The sequence below is a fragment of the Vigna unguiculata genome, chromosome 1 (genome assembly GCF_037176805.1).
Source record: "Vigna unguiculata cultivar grain cowpea cultivar isolate G323 ecotype 2 chromosome 1, ASM3717680v1, whole genome shotgun sequence".
NCBI lineage: Eukaryota > Viridiplantae > Streptophyta > Magnoliopsida > Fabales > Fabaceae > Vigna > Vigna unguiculata.
The window spans coordinates 1662456-1679028 of NC_140792.1; the positions used below are offsets into that span (position 1 = coordinate 1662456).

General features: G+C 33.3%; 1 protein-coding gene across 3 annotated transcripts; it reads right to left on the reverse strand.

Annotated features, from left to right (window-relative positions):
- Nucleotides 1-225: 225 nt before the first annotated feature.
- Nucleotides 226-15597, reverse strand: EMB2411 (DNA replication helicase). 3 transcript variants are annotated; one of them, XM_028061787.2, is made up of 34 exons: nt 15135-15589; nt 14766-14933; nt 14401-14532; nt 14064-14132; nt 13347-13556; nt 13192-13245; nt 13049-13110; nt 12783-12915; nt 12018-12128; nt 11752-11848; nt 11519-11601; nt 10925-10990; nt 10552-10707; nt 10347-10402; nt 10207-10264; nt 9912-10022; nt 9772-9828; nt 9083-9217; nt 8735-8983; nt 7362-7436; nt 7127-7242; nt 6950-7022; nt 6745-6849; nt 6464-6631; nt 4309-4378; nt 4073-4224; nt 3639-3716; nt 3463-3555; nt 3231-3368; nt 2527-2566; nt 2369-2442; nt 1667-1816; nt 1076-1195; nt 226-635 (listed from the first exon to the last, which is right to left on the reverse strand). In XM_028061787.2, exons 1-34 carry the CDS (start codon nt 15480-15482, stop codon nt 477-479), a joined length of 3966 nt encoding a protein of 1321 aa, XP_027917588.1. In that variant the 5' UTR covers nt 15483-15589; the 3' UTR covers nt 226-476. The 3 variants fall into 3 exon arrangements, 2 of the variants coding, with proteins under 2 accessions (XP_027917588.1, XP_085531358.1); XM_085675232.1 differs by having other exon boundaries at nt 14377-14532; XR_014995978.1 differs by lacking the exons at nt 226-635; nt 1076-1195; nt 1667-1816; nt 2369-2442 and having other exon boundaries at nt 2546-2566; nt 3463-3548; nt 14377-14532; nt 15135-15597.
- Between the last annotated feature and the right edge of the window lie 976 nt (nt 15598-16573).

Sequence of the window (16573 nt, forward strand, 5' to 3'; positions counted from 1 at the left end):
TTGACCAATCATGGAAGAAACTAAATAAAAGAAAAATGGACCAAACCACCTTTTTTATACCACTAATCACAAGGTTGGTGGCTCGATGGAATTTGAGTCACGTCATGGTCAGCATTAGTAATTTTCAAATTGGTAAACATTAAAACAAAATAACTTTAATTCTGATGTAATAAATGGTGAGAAAACATGAAGAGGTAAAATAGGATGCTAAATGTGCTAAAAAAATAGAGAATCGAAATGTACAATATAATATATAAAATACACCATTTCATGTTTAACTTTTCCTAATTTTATACTTTTGGTTGCATTATTCGATTAGTAACCAATAATGTTAATTTTGGAAAATAAAAAATTGAAGAAAATTGGAAGATGGTTTTGTACACTATATACATTTACATTTCTAAATCACATAATGGATGCGATTTGAATGATAATGCAAAAACCTAAGAAAATATGAGTAAAATAATTTGCATTGATCATTTGAGTTGGGAGCATCTCTTGAGCTCACCTTTTCGATAGATATCCTTCTTAGACAAACTTAAAATTCCAGATTGCTCCTCAACTTTGCTTATAAGAAGTTTCAGTAGAGGAACCTTTGATAGGGTTCTTCGCGACCCTACCATGATCAACTTTTTCTGTAAGCAAAAAAGCAAGGCCAAAACTAGTTCAGACAAAAACATGAATAATTTTATATAACCAAACCCTATGAAGGTTGATTTACAAAGTTCTTGTTATCACATGAATAATTATATATTAAAGAAAAAAATTCATTTTCAATCATTTTATGTATGTGTTTATTCAATAATAAGCATAAAATGAATAGTCGAGCTCAATTATGACAAAACATAGTGAAAATTGTGAATTTAGATTTTCTGCTTGATTTTTCTGTGTTGTACTTTTGTTGTATTTTAAAATACTGATGGACATTGATTCTAATATTTTAAAATATATAATTTAATATACCAACATCAATGTATTTTTAATGCTCGGAAAAAGATAGCATTAAAAAATCCGACAAATAATCTGGACTCAGAAAATTGTTTGAGGGAAGAGTAAGAAACTACAAGAGAAGTACCTTAGCACGAGTCAGAGCCACATTTATCCTGTGCCAGTCTCCAAGCAGAGAAGCAGCACAGCTTGATGGGTTTTCGGTAGACCTTACAAACGATAATAATATACAGTCCTTATCTCTACCCTGGAAAAAATACAAACAAATAGCCATTTAGGAATGAGGATCTTTATCTGTCTAACGAGAACATGAACAGAAGGAAACGCCGAAGTGATGCCTTAAATGTTAGAGAAATGTACACACTATGCGGTTGTATGACTTAATTTTGGAAGACGGATTTACAAGACTCACATAATACTGTGTAACTATGTTGGGACTAATCTATGTGAGTCAAAGTCTTGCATATAAATAACAAAGTTAAATGTCATATAAGAGAGATCCATAAACCCATTACCTTAAAAATAGTGTCTGATCTCTTATAAGTTAGAACTCATGTCATACACACACACACACACACACACACACATATATATATATATATATATATATATATATATATATATATATATATATATATATATATGTACATAAAGTATTTCTCCTAATGACCCCCTTAAGAAAAAACACATCATACTTTGATGCTTGATGGAGCCTAACCTGGTATTTGTCAATGGTATGTATCTCCAAGGAAGTCAGTATCGCCAAGGAAGTCGTGCAATGGCGGATGACGTTTGCCTGTGAATTATACGGAGTAATAATGCCAATGTGTTCTTTTCCGATTCCATTTTTAACTAATTCCTTTGCAATCTGCAACATGAATAAATGAAAAAACTGATTTTATGGACATGAAACAGACAAATGACACGAATCTTTAAACAGTTAAGGGAGAAGGACCAAGGCAATCAACCTACAAAGTTCTTCAACTTTGGGGTTGTCATGTATACCCATATAATGTTCAAGTGTATTTTAACCAAACATAGAGCACTAATAAAGCAATAAGAAAATTTAACCATTACAACAAGGGACAATAAAGCTATTTTATATGCTAGTATATTGTATAAAATGAGTTTCGTCCTTAAAGCATAATCACTCAGTTAAATCACTATTAGTTTGGTAACATACTCAGATAACATACAGTTTACCGTAATATCAAATAAAGGTTAATTAATTTTGTTTTTTATTAATCAGAACTATCAATGAATGAATCGATAATTTTGGAAGAAATTACTCATTCTCAGTACAATCAATTCCTATGGTCTAACAGTCTAAAGTACCAAGGCTAGGGCAGCTTCACATGAAAAACGCATGAATTTGCTTGTAAACAAAATAAATACTATATCATCTTTGAAAATGACCTACCTCAGCAATTATTTGAGCTTCAATTGGGTTATTTACAATCTTCTGATCTCTTGCCTCTAAAGCCGGCAACTTGTCTATGATGAAAAAGTAAATGTAAGCAATCTCATTTACAATGAACTAGAGGATAAAGGATGTAAGGGAAAATTATAGGTGCGAACCAGTATCAATAAATATCACAGGTCTTCGAGGATTCAAAACCTGCACATGGTTATGAAAAAAGAGACTTAAAAGACATAACTTATCTCATCCAATCATAAAAATTGTTATCTTATATGTTGCACTGACAAATTTTCCCTTAAAGATTGTTTATTTCACCAGCTCAAAATTTTATTAAAACTCAAACTTTACCCAGAATAGATTAATAATGCAGCTTAGTATCTATATTACAGTATGACTATTCAGTATCTATATTAAGACTGACAAATATAGCTCAACATAATTTCCCAACCTACAGACTATTTAGACTGACAAACCAAGGTTGATGTAAGCGGAAATGAGTTTCTCAGAGACTTTTAATGAAACATGGAAGAAGAATTTCTAAATATTATTATTCAATTTTAATTTATCAAAGCGAACTACGTTTTATAGACAAAGCTAATGACATACCTAGAATAAAGAGACAATGCAAGAAGAAAAATACTGTTAACAAAAATAAATAAATAAATCAACGAGCACAGAAAAAAAGGAAACAGTCTTTTCTAAAGCGTACTACCTATTATAATAATGCTGATCAAAAGAAAAATTTATTGTAATAATATTCAAGGAAGATCAAGCTCATGAATAGATTGAATTAAGCAATAAAAGCAAAAATCTTCCATCTATAATATAGTAAGAATTCAGATAAAAAAAAAAAAAGCCTCACTTGTTCTAGCCAAGGCAAGTCACAGCTTAAGTCTGAAAACTCAAGTTTTGCATTAGCTACCTCAACTGAACCACACCTCAATCTATCACCATATATCAAGGCATTTGAAAGGTCCATAATGTCTTGACACATACGATACTGCATATACCAAAAAAGTCAAGCCAATAGACAAGAATGGAACAAAAGGAACACCCCGAAGATTGTAATCCAATATCTAGGAGCCATAACATACCTGACTCTGTAAGGCCAAAATAGCCTGTGGATGTGCTTCTGAGAGCCTACAGAACAAACTTACCCCCATGCCATTCTCTCGGGCTTCTGTACTCTAGGAATTATCAGATAAAAAATTTCGTAAGATTATATTATCGATTTTTGTACAAAAGAAAGAAAAATAGTTTAGCCACATACATTGACAAGTGGTGGCAGTTGATAATGATCCCCAACAAGTACAAACGTCGAAGCAAACGTTAGAGGACCTAAGGACACCTGCAATTGCAATATTTACAGCATAATTTTTATGAAAACATAAAACATAATTTACATACACATGAACAATTGTTCCTTTCTCTGAACGCATCCTTATGTCACGCTTTGTTCCAATTAAAATTATGGAGTTTTAAGTGAATAGGGAGGAAAAGAGACAGAAAAGAATAAGAAATGAATGGATACAAATTGAGGTGTATCATATTAACCGTTATTTATACCAATCAAATCATGGTAAGAGAAGGAAATACAGTAATGAAAGAAAAAACAATGAGAAAACTAATCCAAGAGGACAATATAATTTACTTTAACTTGTGGAAAAAGTACTGTAAAATATATGAAAGGAAAAATAAACTTACTGGTAAAGTTGTCTGTCCGGCTTCATCCATAATGCATACATCAAACTTTGTGTTGGCAAGCAAGGGACTAGAGATGCCAAGACAAGTAACTGCGACAACTTTGACTTGTTCCAACCTTCTTTTGATATCTTCAACACCTTGTACACTCATTGCTGAAATAGAAACCACTGTCAAAAGATTTATTACAAATCTTATTATAATCAAATAGGGAGCGTACGAGCAATAAATTGGCAAACCTGAGAGACAGTGTTCTCTGACCACCTCATTCACTACTTCGTGTCTTCCAATTCGTACAAAATCAATCCCCTACATCCACTTAAATTATAATGACATGCAATATATGACATCTAAAAGTAGACATTGAAGAATATACAGAAATAATAATTGTAATCATTTAGAAACAAGAGAGGCACGCATCAGTAAAAATTAGTACACCCTGCAGCACATCAATCAAATCAACTTAGTCCAAGTTTTCATGCTGGAATTTGGTACAGGAAAAGATGAATAAAAAAATAGAAGTTTTGAATCAATAAAGGACAAGCCCTCACAGTTCACCAAAGCTAGAGTTCTAGAAAGCATGGTGGTAGGTGAAACTAGAATAGAACGTGGGAACAGGTGGAAGACACTGGAAGATGTAAGGTAAAAGACACAGCAGAATTCTCAGTTGAAGGGACGTGGCAGAAGCTACAGGTGCAGAAGTAGAGTCACAGTAGATTAATTTTAAAAGATGTCACAAATCTCAAATTAGAGGAATCACCGAATTTGATTTTTATTTTTAAAATGAGATCATTGTTATTTATTTATTTGTTTCCACAAGGAAGACATTTAATGTAATCTTTCTGTTGAAGCAGTATTTTCAGTGCTGAAAAATATATGAAAGTTCCTATATTACTTTTTAAAAGGTATCAAGAGTCCTAGGTTTACCAAAAAGTGGCACTAAGGAATTTCAAATTTAAGAGGACCAAAGAGAGGCAAGCCTCAAGGTTCTTGAAAAACCTTCGAAACTCCTCTAAAACAAACTGAACCTGTTTAAGATGGTTTTCATTCCCTTGGTTTCTTTGTAGTCAATCTGCAGTACACCAGAATAACCTTCCCCTTTCCTGGGCTAAAGAAAATAAGCGATCCACAAATGGTAAAGTTTATCAACTACAAAAGTTTCTAAAAGGGATTCAGGAAATGCTTCAGAGGTTAAAGTAGAAGAAGAATTGCAATCTAAAGAAAATTGAGCAATCCATAGAAAAATTGCAAAAATATTGATGGACGATTCAAGAGAAGATAAAGGATATGCCTTTTATCAGACAAGAATTATGACTATTTTGGAATAGGAAAGGAAGGAGCATCAAGAGGGATAGAAATTAACTTATTCTCTGTCTAATTTTAGCTCTGTAATTTTGATCGTTACTGTTAGAGTTCTTATGCAAAGTTATGCTAATTTTATGAGACCTCGCAAATTTTATTTCATAGAATGTGTTTCATATTTTGTTATTTATTACTTATTTTTCATATCGACTAGAAATAAAGTCAATTTACAAAATATAATTGGTTACCTCACCTTACAAACGGGTTTTATAAGGTTAAGTTAGGCTTAAAGTTCACTTATTGACATTTATTACATTTAGCAGAATTATTCATGTATATCACACACATTTGTTAATTCATCCACTATGTTTCTTCAAAGTGTCCATAACGCCATCCACAATATCATATGGCATAGTTTTGGCCTTACGTAGACCACAGTCCAGATTGAAAAATTGAACTTCAAAAATAAGAGGATGCTAGGTGGAAGCTATAATGGAGGACAAAGAACGGTGGTTATGTTAATGTGTTTCACTCTTAGACATGTTTGCAGTGCTTCACATAGGTACATAGTAACGTTACACAATGAGAAAAAAAAAGTTGGTTATTCATGCAGCATTACGTTCAGGTGTTTAGTTCATTTTAAGTTTTAACCAGTCCTAGAGGTTGAGTGCACTCTAACCTAAAGCCAAACTGCCAAAAACCTCTAGTGATCTTCATTTTACTATGTTATATTTTTCTAAGTGTTAGATATTGTTTTGATATTAATAAGATATTGTTAGATATTGTTAATCACAAGATCAAACAATATCTACTATTTACTCTATTTATTTTCAGTTACTATTTTTAATTGTACCTCTATCTATTATAAATAGATTACCCTATGTGTGGTTTATACACAAGGAAAATTAATCTTAAACCCTATTTTCTTTATTCTCAACACTAAGCAATCTATCTTCTTCAGACTTATGGACTATTGAAAATAGCTGACAGTAGACAATTTAAATAAATGATGTGGATTCATTTCCAGCAAGATGGAGCCATATTTAATTATATGATATAATACAAGATGTTATAACATGCGGACCCGGATACCTGTGCTTTTAATTTGATGAGTAAATTATCAACAGCAGAATTTGTATAGGCGGTTAGCAAAATGGATGTTCCTCTAATCAACAAGGCTTTCACAGCATGGACTAATGTGGACGTTTTCCCTGTTCCAGGCATCCCTAATATAAGTGCATAATCTTTTGCTGTAAGTATCTGAAAATCAATAACAAAGCATAGTCAATGAAATATCATTTTGGTGATAAATTAAATCAACTTGCACATTAAACTTAGAAAAGGAAGTCAAGAAATTATAGCTTCATGCGGACCTTGAGAATTGCTCTACGTTGGTCATAATTCAAACTCTTCTCTGAGCAAACATAGGATATCGCAGGGTCCTGGCTGAGTATAGATCCACTGTCAAATCTAGGAGCCTACAGCCAGAAGACATCAATACAGAGGAAAGGATGAAGTTGTTAGTCATACAGAAATATAGTATACCTAATTCAAACAGCAATATAGCAAGTAACCGACCTCAAGGTCAACAATCATACGCCGCAAATGAGCACTACGATCATTTTGTAGAAAAAGTTGTACAAGATTAAACCTACAAAAAAAATGCATAAATAATCATATACTGAAATAAATTTCAATAACAGCATACACTTTGCAAATTAAATTTGTGAACGAAGCGGCAGTCAGAGAAGGCACCTCATAATTGCAAAGGAAGTCACAGCTTCATCCTTGTCAATTCTCCAAACCTGCTGAATGAGATCATTTACAGTGGAAGAACTCCCAGGAATTCGTAATCGCTTTGAAAAGGAAACCTAAAGGAATTTGACAAAGTAAATAATTGGAAACTAATTACTCAGCAACATATATCTTTCCAACCAGGGATTGTGATGGTAAGGCAATACAGGAAAGAAATAATTAATAAAATACTCACAGATACATGATTTGGACTAATATCAGATATCACCCCTTTAGCAATAATTTGATGGGTAGATTGATTACGCAGTATCTAAAAAGTAAACAAAAGGTAGTTATAATTAAAAGATAATAATACATATCAGTAACAAAATAAGATGCATAACACAACCCTGTTACAAAAGGCAGTTCTTAAAATATCCATTTTCTGGTAGGAAATAACATTCTCTCCTGAGTAGTACTACTTGCTTGACTGTCTAAGTCAAACAAAAGTCAAGAGATCCTAATTACACAAACATAGAAACAATTAGAAAAAGTTCAACAAAGGCCAAATACAATAATTTATCAATCCTAATCTATAATTTATCTCCAAATGTAGTCTAAAGCCTCTTTCTTATGTAACTTCATGCATCCAAACTACAAACATTTTAAGTAAAGCTCATCTAAGGCCAAATTATAAGATTGTTGGAGATCTCACATTGACAAAAATAGCATGTTAAAGATCTTATGTCAACTAGAAGTATGACTAAATTATAATATATTTAAGTGGGTGCAAACCTTACCTTATAAATCAATTTTGTAAGGTTGAATGATTAAAGTCCACTTTCTAAGAGAACATTAGATCAAATTGATAGACATTTATCACCCAACTTGAGGGGAAATGTTAATCATAGACCCTAAATTTTGGGAGATTCATTCCGACCTTACTTTTAGGAGACTAATTCAGATTCACAAAATCAATGGAATTTTCCATTTGATGATGTACCTTTATACTCTACTTCGGTCTTCAGTTTGTTGCCTACTAAACAAGGATATTTCTCCGGAATTTTGGGCATAAATTAACGGACAACTATTCATCTAATCCCTATTTTATATCTACAACATGTAATCAATTATTCATTATGGAATAAACGTGTTCTGCGAAAGTTGTGATGTGATTGATCTCATTCTGATAAATAAAACTGATGATTAATAATTGTAAGTTGTGGCAAATGGGAGAAACTGGGAACTTAAATGACAAAGTTGATCAACCAACCAAAGCATTTTTGGGGCTGTCAGTGACACACTTATCCAATTTTATAGCGATGATTCATAGTACATGGCTTACCTAGATGTATTTTGTTTATATTATATTTATTAACTCTTGGGTTCTAATTATATATTGTATACATATAAACTATAACCAACTAATTATGGGTATTTCTTTTCTAATTATTTTCTAAACAGACTTAGGACTTCGGAATCTCTTGTGTGCATTCTTCACTACAAAAGCTTTTGTGTGAATTATACCTTCCATACCACATTGCAAACTTTACCTTGATTTTGTTAAACATTCAGATATCACAACTACAGCCAATTATTTCTAAAATAGTAATAGGAAAGTATACATACCACATGATCTCCACTTCGAAATATGGAATCTAAATCATTTTTCAATGAGGCACTAGAAGACACATCGGAAACTTCAGAGAGGTTAGAAGAAGAATCTTGTTGTATGAAACGATAAGTGAATTGATTATCTTTGAGAGATTTCTCAGGAGGTATTCCTAGTGAGTCAAGAACAATAGAAGAAAGACCACTACTATTTGAACTGTTTGAACTCTTCGAACTATGTGATTGCCACACCTCTTTCCTTAAAACCTGAAACGATAAAGGAGAGAAGTAAAAAAGAAGACTTTTTAAACTTGTAAATTGATTAAAATAAATTTCAAGGAAAAAACAAAAACACAGACTTCAAACCTTAGTCTCTTTAGCTTCTAAGTCAATCAATCGATCCCATTGGCGGAGAAACTTAGAATGCGAAGAATTCATGTGATTAGTAAGAGAATCAAAAACTTCTCTCAACCCACTGCTCTCTGTGCTTCCACCATTTGCCTAAAGCATTTTGTAGTAGTGACACAAGAAATAGACATGTTACCCAGAATAGATTCTTACAAAAATTAAGCAATAACATTATGATAAACTTCACAAAAATTATTGTTTGAAATTTTTTTAATATCCTCATTACTATAGTAAATATTATATCATATAACATTGTGCACAAACAAATCAGTGAGATCTATATGAACATAACACAAGATTAAAACACTATTTTCAGTAATAATGATCAGAAAGGAAAGTAATGCAGCAAAATTAACATTACTGTACTGGTAGAATTGGTTAAACTAACAGTAATCTCACAGGGTTCTTAAATACAGAAGTAAAAATGCAATTGCAAAAAAAAAAAAAGCTTATAATTTATGTGTAGAAATCAGAAGAAAAAATAAATAAATCTTAGTCGCCTATGGTCCTATCCATTGAGAACATATCTAAGTAAAATATGATTTTAAACCTTAAAATAACCAGCAGAAACAACCATAACAGGGTCTATGTCAGAAGTGGTAACTGTTTACAAAGATTGTGCACTTCCCAGAGTAAAGAAGAAGTACCTTGTGATAAATGCTACAAACATTCAGATGGCGACAACCTCTGCAAATGCTAGGACTCTACAATCAGCAAATGAAGGCTTGTAATGCCAATACAATGAACTTGTTAAAAATACTTTATAAAATTATGGAAAAACTAGTACCTGTAACATTGGAGGCAGTTGCTGTAGAGTCAACGCCTTAAGAATATAACTTGCTAGTTCATTTCGTTGCATTATTAGCCCAGTTAAGTCAGATCTTTGAACCACGATGCCCTTTGCCAAGAAAAAATAGAACAATTGAAGTTTATTCCCATATAATCAATCAGAATATTTGCTCCGCTAATCTAGGAAACAGCTGGATATGGACCTTTCTATAATTCGCTCAATATCCAACAACAATAGTACCTTCTCTTGGCAGAAATAAAAATAACTGATAACTTAAAGGAACGGATTTTACCTGTGTCTGATCAGATTGGAGATAATATAGAAGACCAGAATCAACAGTTGTCTGATACCTATTAACATAATCAGGACAAAATAAATAAAAGTTCAGAAATTTTCTTCTACATACTGTTAAATTAATAGTTTGGTTTGCACCTTTCAGACATCAAGAGAGTGTACAAAATTACTTGGGCACTGTGCTCAACTGATGACTGCAGATATGAAATGGAAGAGTTGCAAGTGAAAAATATCACAAGTAATAGGTATTCATAAAATATTTCTAGTGCTTGTAGTGTGTTCATTGGAGTATCTATCTGATTCACTTTTGATTGACTGAATTTAAGTGAGGACCACAACTTACCTGGCTGTTTGGTGTTTTTCCAGACTTGAACTCTACTGGCATGATCTTTTCCTCTTGTTCACCCTTTTGTGATTCAATTTTCACTCTCACTGAAGCATCAATCATCCCTTTTAATCCATATTTTGGAGCCCACACCATCTCTTCAATATCAATTACCTAAAACATTAATTACGAATACTAAGTTCAAGAGAAATAAAAGGGCACAACAATGACCAAATTGAAAAAATAGATGCATATTTGTGGATAAATAAGGAATTCATCATTAAAAGCTAAAGTGCTCCCCCAAAACTTGTTAAGCTATTACAACTATGCATCATCTACAAAATGTATATTCTCTGGCTAAACATTCTTTGGAGAATAGATTGGAGCTTGCCTCAGATATGCCAACATTCTTTGGTCCATTATCAAATCCAAATTTGACATTTGGGTCATTTCTTTCCTGCCAAAACACTAAGTCATCAGTCACAATACTCAATAAATAAGAACTAGAGCAATACGAGACAGGTTTAATATTTTCTAGTAAGTCGGATTCCTTATGTATTTTTAGGATATGGCCCAAGAGAATTGTTCAGTTGATTCATTTGGAGATCACCTTTGCTCCAAAAATAATAAAACTTCCCCTTTTGTTCGATTGGTATTAGATCCTACCAAAGCTAGTGCCAAAACAACCTAAACTTCCCTTATACCCTTTCTTTCCAACAAGAGAATATTCTTTCCCAGACATTGAACACCACAAATCTAATTAGCACGACATCTAGGATATGATGTAAATTATATCTATAAATTCTATACCTATTGAGATTGCCACATATGATCAATCTGAAAATACATATTCTAGAAAAGCTACAAAGAAACAATATGGCCTTGAAGTATCTGTTGCATTTGAAAACAGCAAAGGAAACACTTCTATGACAAAAGATAACAATAAATAAAGTTTCAGAAAAAAGGATAAAAATTTTTGAAGTACCTCCATATTTTTAAACCGCATGATCCAACTTAGTAATCTAGGAATAGCATCTCTCATGGTTTTGCGAATGTCATTCTCATTTACTGCAACGTACATATGCAAAAGAAATGATACAGAGTCAACATTCGACAAGTTACACTGGAGAAAACTTCTGTTGGTGAAGTTCCAAACTTTAAATGAGATGTCGTACATACAAATTTAAATGTCATACATATAAAGACACAATACCACACCTCCACATGCATACAAACTTTCAATGTTTTTCTGTAATACCAATTCTGCATAATCTTCCATGAAACTTACTGTAGGATGGTCATTTGTTAGCCCAGCCTGCACCAACATACCACACCGCAACACAAGATAAAATTTTGAAGAATAAATTTAAAAAAATAAATAAGTAAACAGAATCTTAGAGTATCATTCAACAAAAATGAGCATGTGTGTCTGTGTATGTATGTATTTTACATTGTCTTATGGGGTACGGATGAATTTTAGAGACCTGGAAAATTTGGTGCAGCATTGTTCCAGCTAATGCTGCAGTTGAGTAATCATTGTTTTTCAGCCTCTCGTCTAAGACAGTTCTCCTTGGGCAGCTAAAACTGGAAGCAACCTGGAACGAAGTATCATGTTAGAAGTAAACATCCACAAAAATACACATAAATATAGGTCATAGAATACATTGAACTGCATATAAGGGCATTTACCACTCAAAACGGCCTGAAAAGAGTCTATTTCCTTACATTTCAAAGTCATGAATGGTGAAAGACGATTAAATTTCAAATTGAAAATAAATTGAGCAAATTTTATAAGACTATAAAAATTGCACTTGACATATGTGGTTCAACCACCAGTTTAAAGGCATTAATGTGTGAAAAATATTCAAACAATAGTTTGCAGGTTAATGTAAACATCTTTGTCACAACTCCCCTTTCGCTATGCACTATCTTACAATACTATTTACTAATAACATCACTTTATTTTCTGCTTCCTTTCAATAGCATGCTTAAGTTACTAATAGAAAGCTAAGAGGGACATCAAAGTGGAAAATGTGCTAACAATACAAAATACATCTAACATTATCTTTGAACGTCTACAGAAGCTCAGAAATAAGTGACGTAAACAATAGTAGCCCTGCTCAGTTAGAAAAACTGAAACAAGCAAACCTTTTAACATTGCCATGGAAAATCTATATCATATTTCCCACAGTAAATCAAGGTTAAAGTCTGGAGCCACAAATGGAAATGATAGAGTAATAGACAACTACCCGCGTTCCAGACATTAGAATATCTGGGTGTACAATCAAAAAGTTTTTATCACGATCAATATCACAATTCCCCCCTTCATCAAATTGTCCGATTACATGCACAGTATCTCCAGGTGCAATTACACAACAAGACCTGGGATCATTTATTTAGAAGAGGAATTAGAAATGCTAGAAATATTGTAAATAGAAAGAGATAAACCGACAGTAATAAATATAAGATAGGTACACCGATATAAACCTAAGTACACTGAAGCACACCAGCTTACCACTCATTCCATAGGTTTACAGCCCGCTCTTCCCCAGTTTGTTCATTTAGCAAGCGTAGCACCTGGAAAGCAGTGGACCAACTAGTATTATTAGTCAGATTCTTAGAAGCAGTAAGAAATTACAGCAATGATCCTTACAACACCTTGTATGATGAGCATTGAGCAGCAGATGAATCAGCAGACCTAAGTTCAGATACCTAAATTAGAAAGTAAATAGTAATAACCCTATGAGAATTTGTTTTCTTTTCTTTTTGGTGAACCCAAAAACCATTACAAAAGCTTAGTTCCAAAATCATACCTCCAAAACCAAATAATTAGAATTGGAGAAGACATCAACAACCTCTTCAGGTAAATGTGATTTGGTCCTTTCTACTGCAGGTCTGACTTTGACAGGGAGCTCGTAAGCTTGATTTTGAGGTATTTTAAAGGAATAAGTGTTGCTATTGCAAACTGGAGCATCGTCAATGGCAATGGCATCTTCAACTTGATCTAGGAGTTCAAGCAGTGCCTATAAAAGTGAACATTCAAATTAATAAGTGGTTTCCGAAGTGCTGAAGTTTAAGCATTTCACAGAATGACAAGAAAAATGTCAAAAGACTCCTCCATGAAACCAAAAACGTGACAATGGTTCAGACTTCAGAGGGGTCCTTTTCATAGTAATACGGGAAACAAATTTTATTAAACTAGTTTTCATTGACTGGTATCGTACAACTTTAGTAGCACAAGGTTGACAAGTTCAAACTTATAAATGAGCATGCATCAAAATGTGCTAAAGTTTCTTGTGGCTTTCCCATCCTTTCATTTCAGGTTCCAGTTTCTCTCTCCAACTCTAAGCACGGTTTTAATCATGCCTAATGGTTTTGGATACCATTCTCTAGAACTATGTTTCAGTCATGTTAAAACTTATATCATGCTCACTTTTATTCCAAAATTAAATCATTTTTTTCTTCTCAATCCAAAAGTTTCTTCCATATCTGCTTTACCAAAAGGTATATGAGACCAGACCTAACCTAACCTTTTTGTTCTGTCTTAACAAAAGCTGGTCACACGGTCTCTTGTGTTCAATATCCTTGCTCCGCTGCACCTGCAAGAAACAACACAGAAGAAACTCAAACGAAGTAGTCATTTGATTCACGAGAAGGATACAACAAATATTCATGAGCATTAGTCAATCAATGAAAAGGATCATCAAGCACCCATTTCGTTCAAAACAAAATTCCGAGAACAACAGTCAATCAGTAAAAAGGAACACAGAAGAACCCACTTTGTACAAAACAAAATTCCAAGACCATTTCTCGATCAAGGAAAAGGAACACGTAAACACCCACATTTGTACACAAGAAATCAACCACCTTGTCAGGCCGATAAGACAGAGACGGTGGAGTTCTGAAGGGACTCTGTCCGATCACATCAAGGGCCGAGTTTATCCTTTTGAAGCTCAAGGGCACCTTGGGAGTTGGCGAAGCAACCTTATCCAGACAAGTCTGCACCATAATCAAATTCATTCACTTACATTGATAATTAGAGCATGGTAACAAGTAGCAACATACTCCTTGACACACTCTGGTTAAGACACTCAATTATGGGTTGAAATATACAACTTCAACCCACCAAAAATTTTAATTTTCAATAACGTTCGGCCAACAATAAAAGTGTGTTGCAAGCATTTCCCACATCACTAAATATCAAATTAAAAGGAACAGAGAGAAAAAATTGCCTCCTTGCCGCTGTCATTGCGAATTGGCGACAAGTTCATTTTGGAAGAGGCGGCCAACGCTTTGATCACTTCAGGAGTGTGTTTGGAAACAGCCAGAAGCCTCTCATTCACGGGAGATATTTTCCAGGTGACCTCGTTGACGCCGTCATCCTGGCTCTGCTTCACTAACTGTATTCATACAATTTAGTTAACTTCCGAAGAAATCGAGAAACTAAAAAAAGGGGTTCACTGGAATCGTGCTAGATTCTGTTCGGATGCAAACTAAAAGAACTTCTGAGAACTCTATATTTCTAACAGATAAGCTCTCAAAAGTACTTTTAACTTATATCCAGACAAACCCTTAGTTGGCCAGTTATTTAGTTGTGCTACCATTCCCGGGGAGAAGTTGAAACGCGTTTGCGGAGACCCTTCGTCGGGTTGTTGTGGCGAATTGATGGTGGAGGTCACGGCAGCGGCGGTGCTGGTGGAGGTGGAGGTGGCAGCGGCGGTGCTGGTGGAGGTGGCGGCGGCGGTGCTAGTGGAGGTGAAGGTGGTGTCGGCGGCGGTGCTGGTAGAGGTGGCGGTAGCGGTAGTGCTGGCGGAGGCGGCGGTGGCGGTGGTGGTGGTGGTGGTGTGGGGTTGAAGGTGGGGTTGTTTCTGAGAGGCGCGATCGAAGAAGTGCTGGATGCCGAACTTGGAAGGTTGCTGAGGATTGAGTTTCTTCTTCTTGGGAGGCATTTTCCGATTACTCTGATCGATGAATGGATGCGAAGGTAGGGTTCCGGTTTCTTCTTCAGACCGCGAAAAGACACGTTTTGGTATGTTTTGCTCTGCGTTTTTTCCCGCCTCGATTACACGCCTTTGTAATTACGTGATTGCCCTTTGGGCTTCGTTCTTTCCCTCGCAAATCTTTGTAATTAATTACGTGATTACACGTGTTTATTTAAATATAAAAACATAACTGTTTATTAATTATCAATTATATATTAAAAAAATGTCACGTAGACAGAAAATAAAAGACAATGATAATATGTTTTTCTATCTATGTTTCAAAATAAGAATTATTTTTAATTTATAAGATACACTATTATATTTAATTATAGTAATCCATATCATTATGACAAATGTGTCTTTTGATTACGTTAATCAAACAAAATTATTAAATACTAGCAGCCAGCCACATAGGTACCACATTTTTCATTTTTTAAGTTTTAGGAGGAAAAGATTGAAAGTAATAATAAAAAACACATTGATATTAGTGTAGAAATTACAAATACAACAAAGAAGAAAATAAAATGAAACTCATTATAGTTTTTTTTTTTAAATATATGGTGGTTATTATTAAAAGTTAATTAACATATGATAAAAAGTGTAAAATTAGAACTATAAAATGTGTACAAAGAAATTCTTTTTATATGTAAACTAGGGTTATGCCCGTGCGTACACGGGTGGTGTGTTTTTTTCTTTTTCTCTTAATTTTGTATTTGTAAGATAAAAAAATATTAATTATGTTTTGTAATTAATTATTTTTTCATATATATCATTATACAATATTATTGTTTATACGAATAATAAATATTAGAGTTAAAAATTATTAGAATTGTGATGGATCAATATAACTTTAATTTTTTCGTTATAATTTTTAATGGAGTAATTTTATATATAACATTTTTATTAATTTATTAAATTTCAAAATATGTCAATTATAATTACAATTCACGTGTCTCAATTTATCATAAATATTTATTCTAATGATAATCAACACGAGTAATGCTTAATTATATGCGTCAACTTGGTCTCTTTTTTTATAATAGTTACAATATGTTCTA

Coding starts and splice junctions, on each gene's coding strand:
- EMB2411 (XM_085675232.1), bottom strand. CDS start 15,482: ATGCCTCCCAAGAAGAAGAAACTCAATCCTCAGCAACCTTCCAAGTTC. Junction 11,602..11,751: donor AAGTTTGTATGCATGTGGAG/GTGTGGTATTGT, acceptor TGTACGTTGCAG/TAAATGAGAATGACATTCGC. Junction 10,708..10,924: donor AGAATGTTGGCATATCTGAG/GCAAGCTCCAAT, acceptor TTAATGTTTTAG/GTAATTGATATTGAAGAGAT.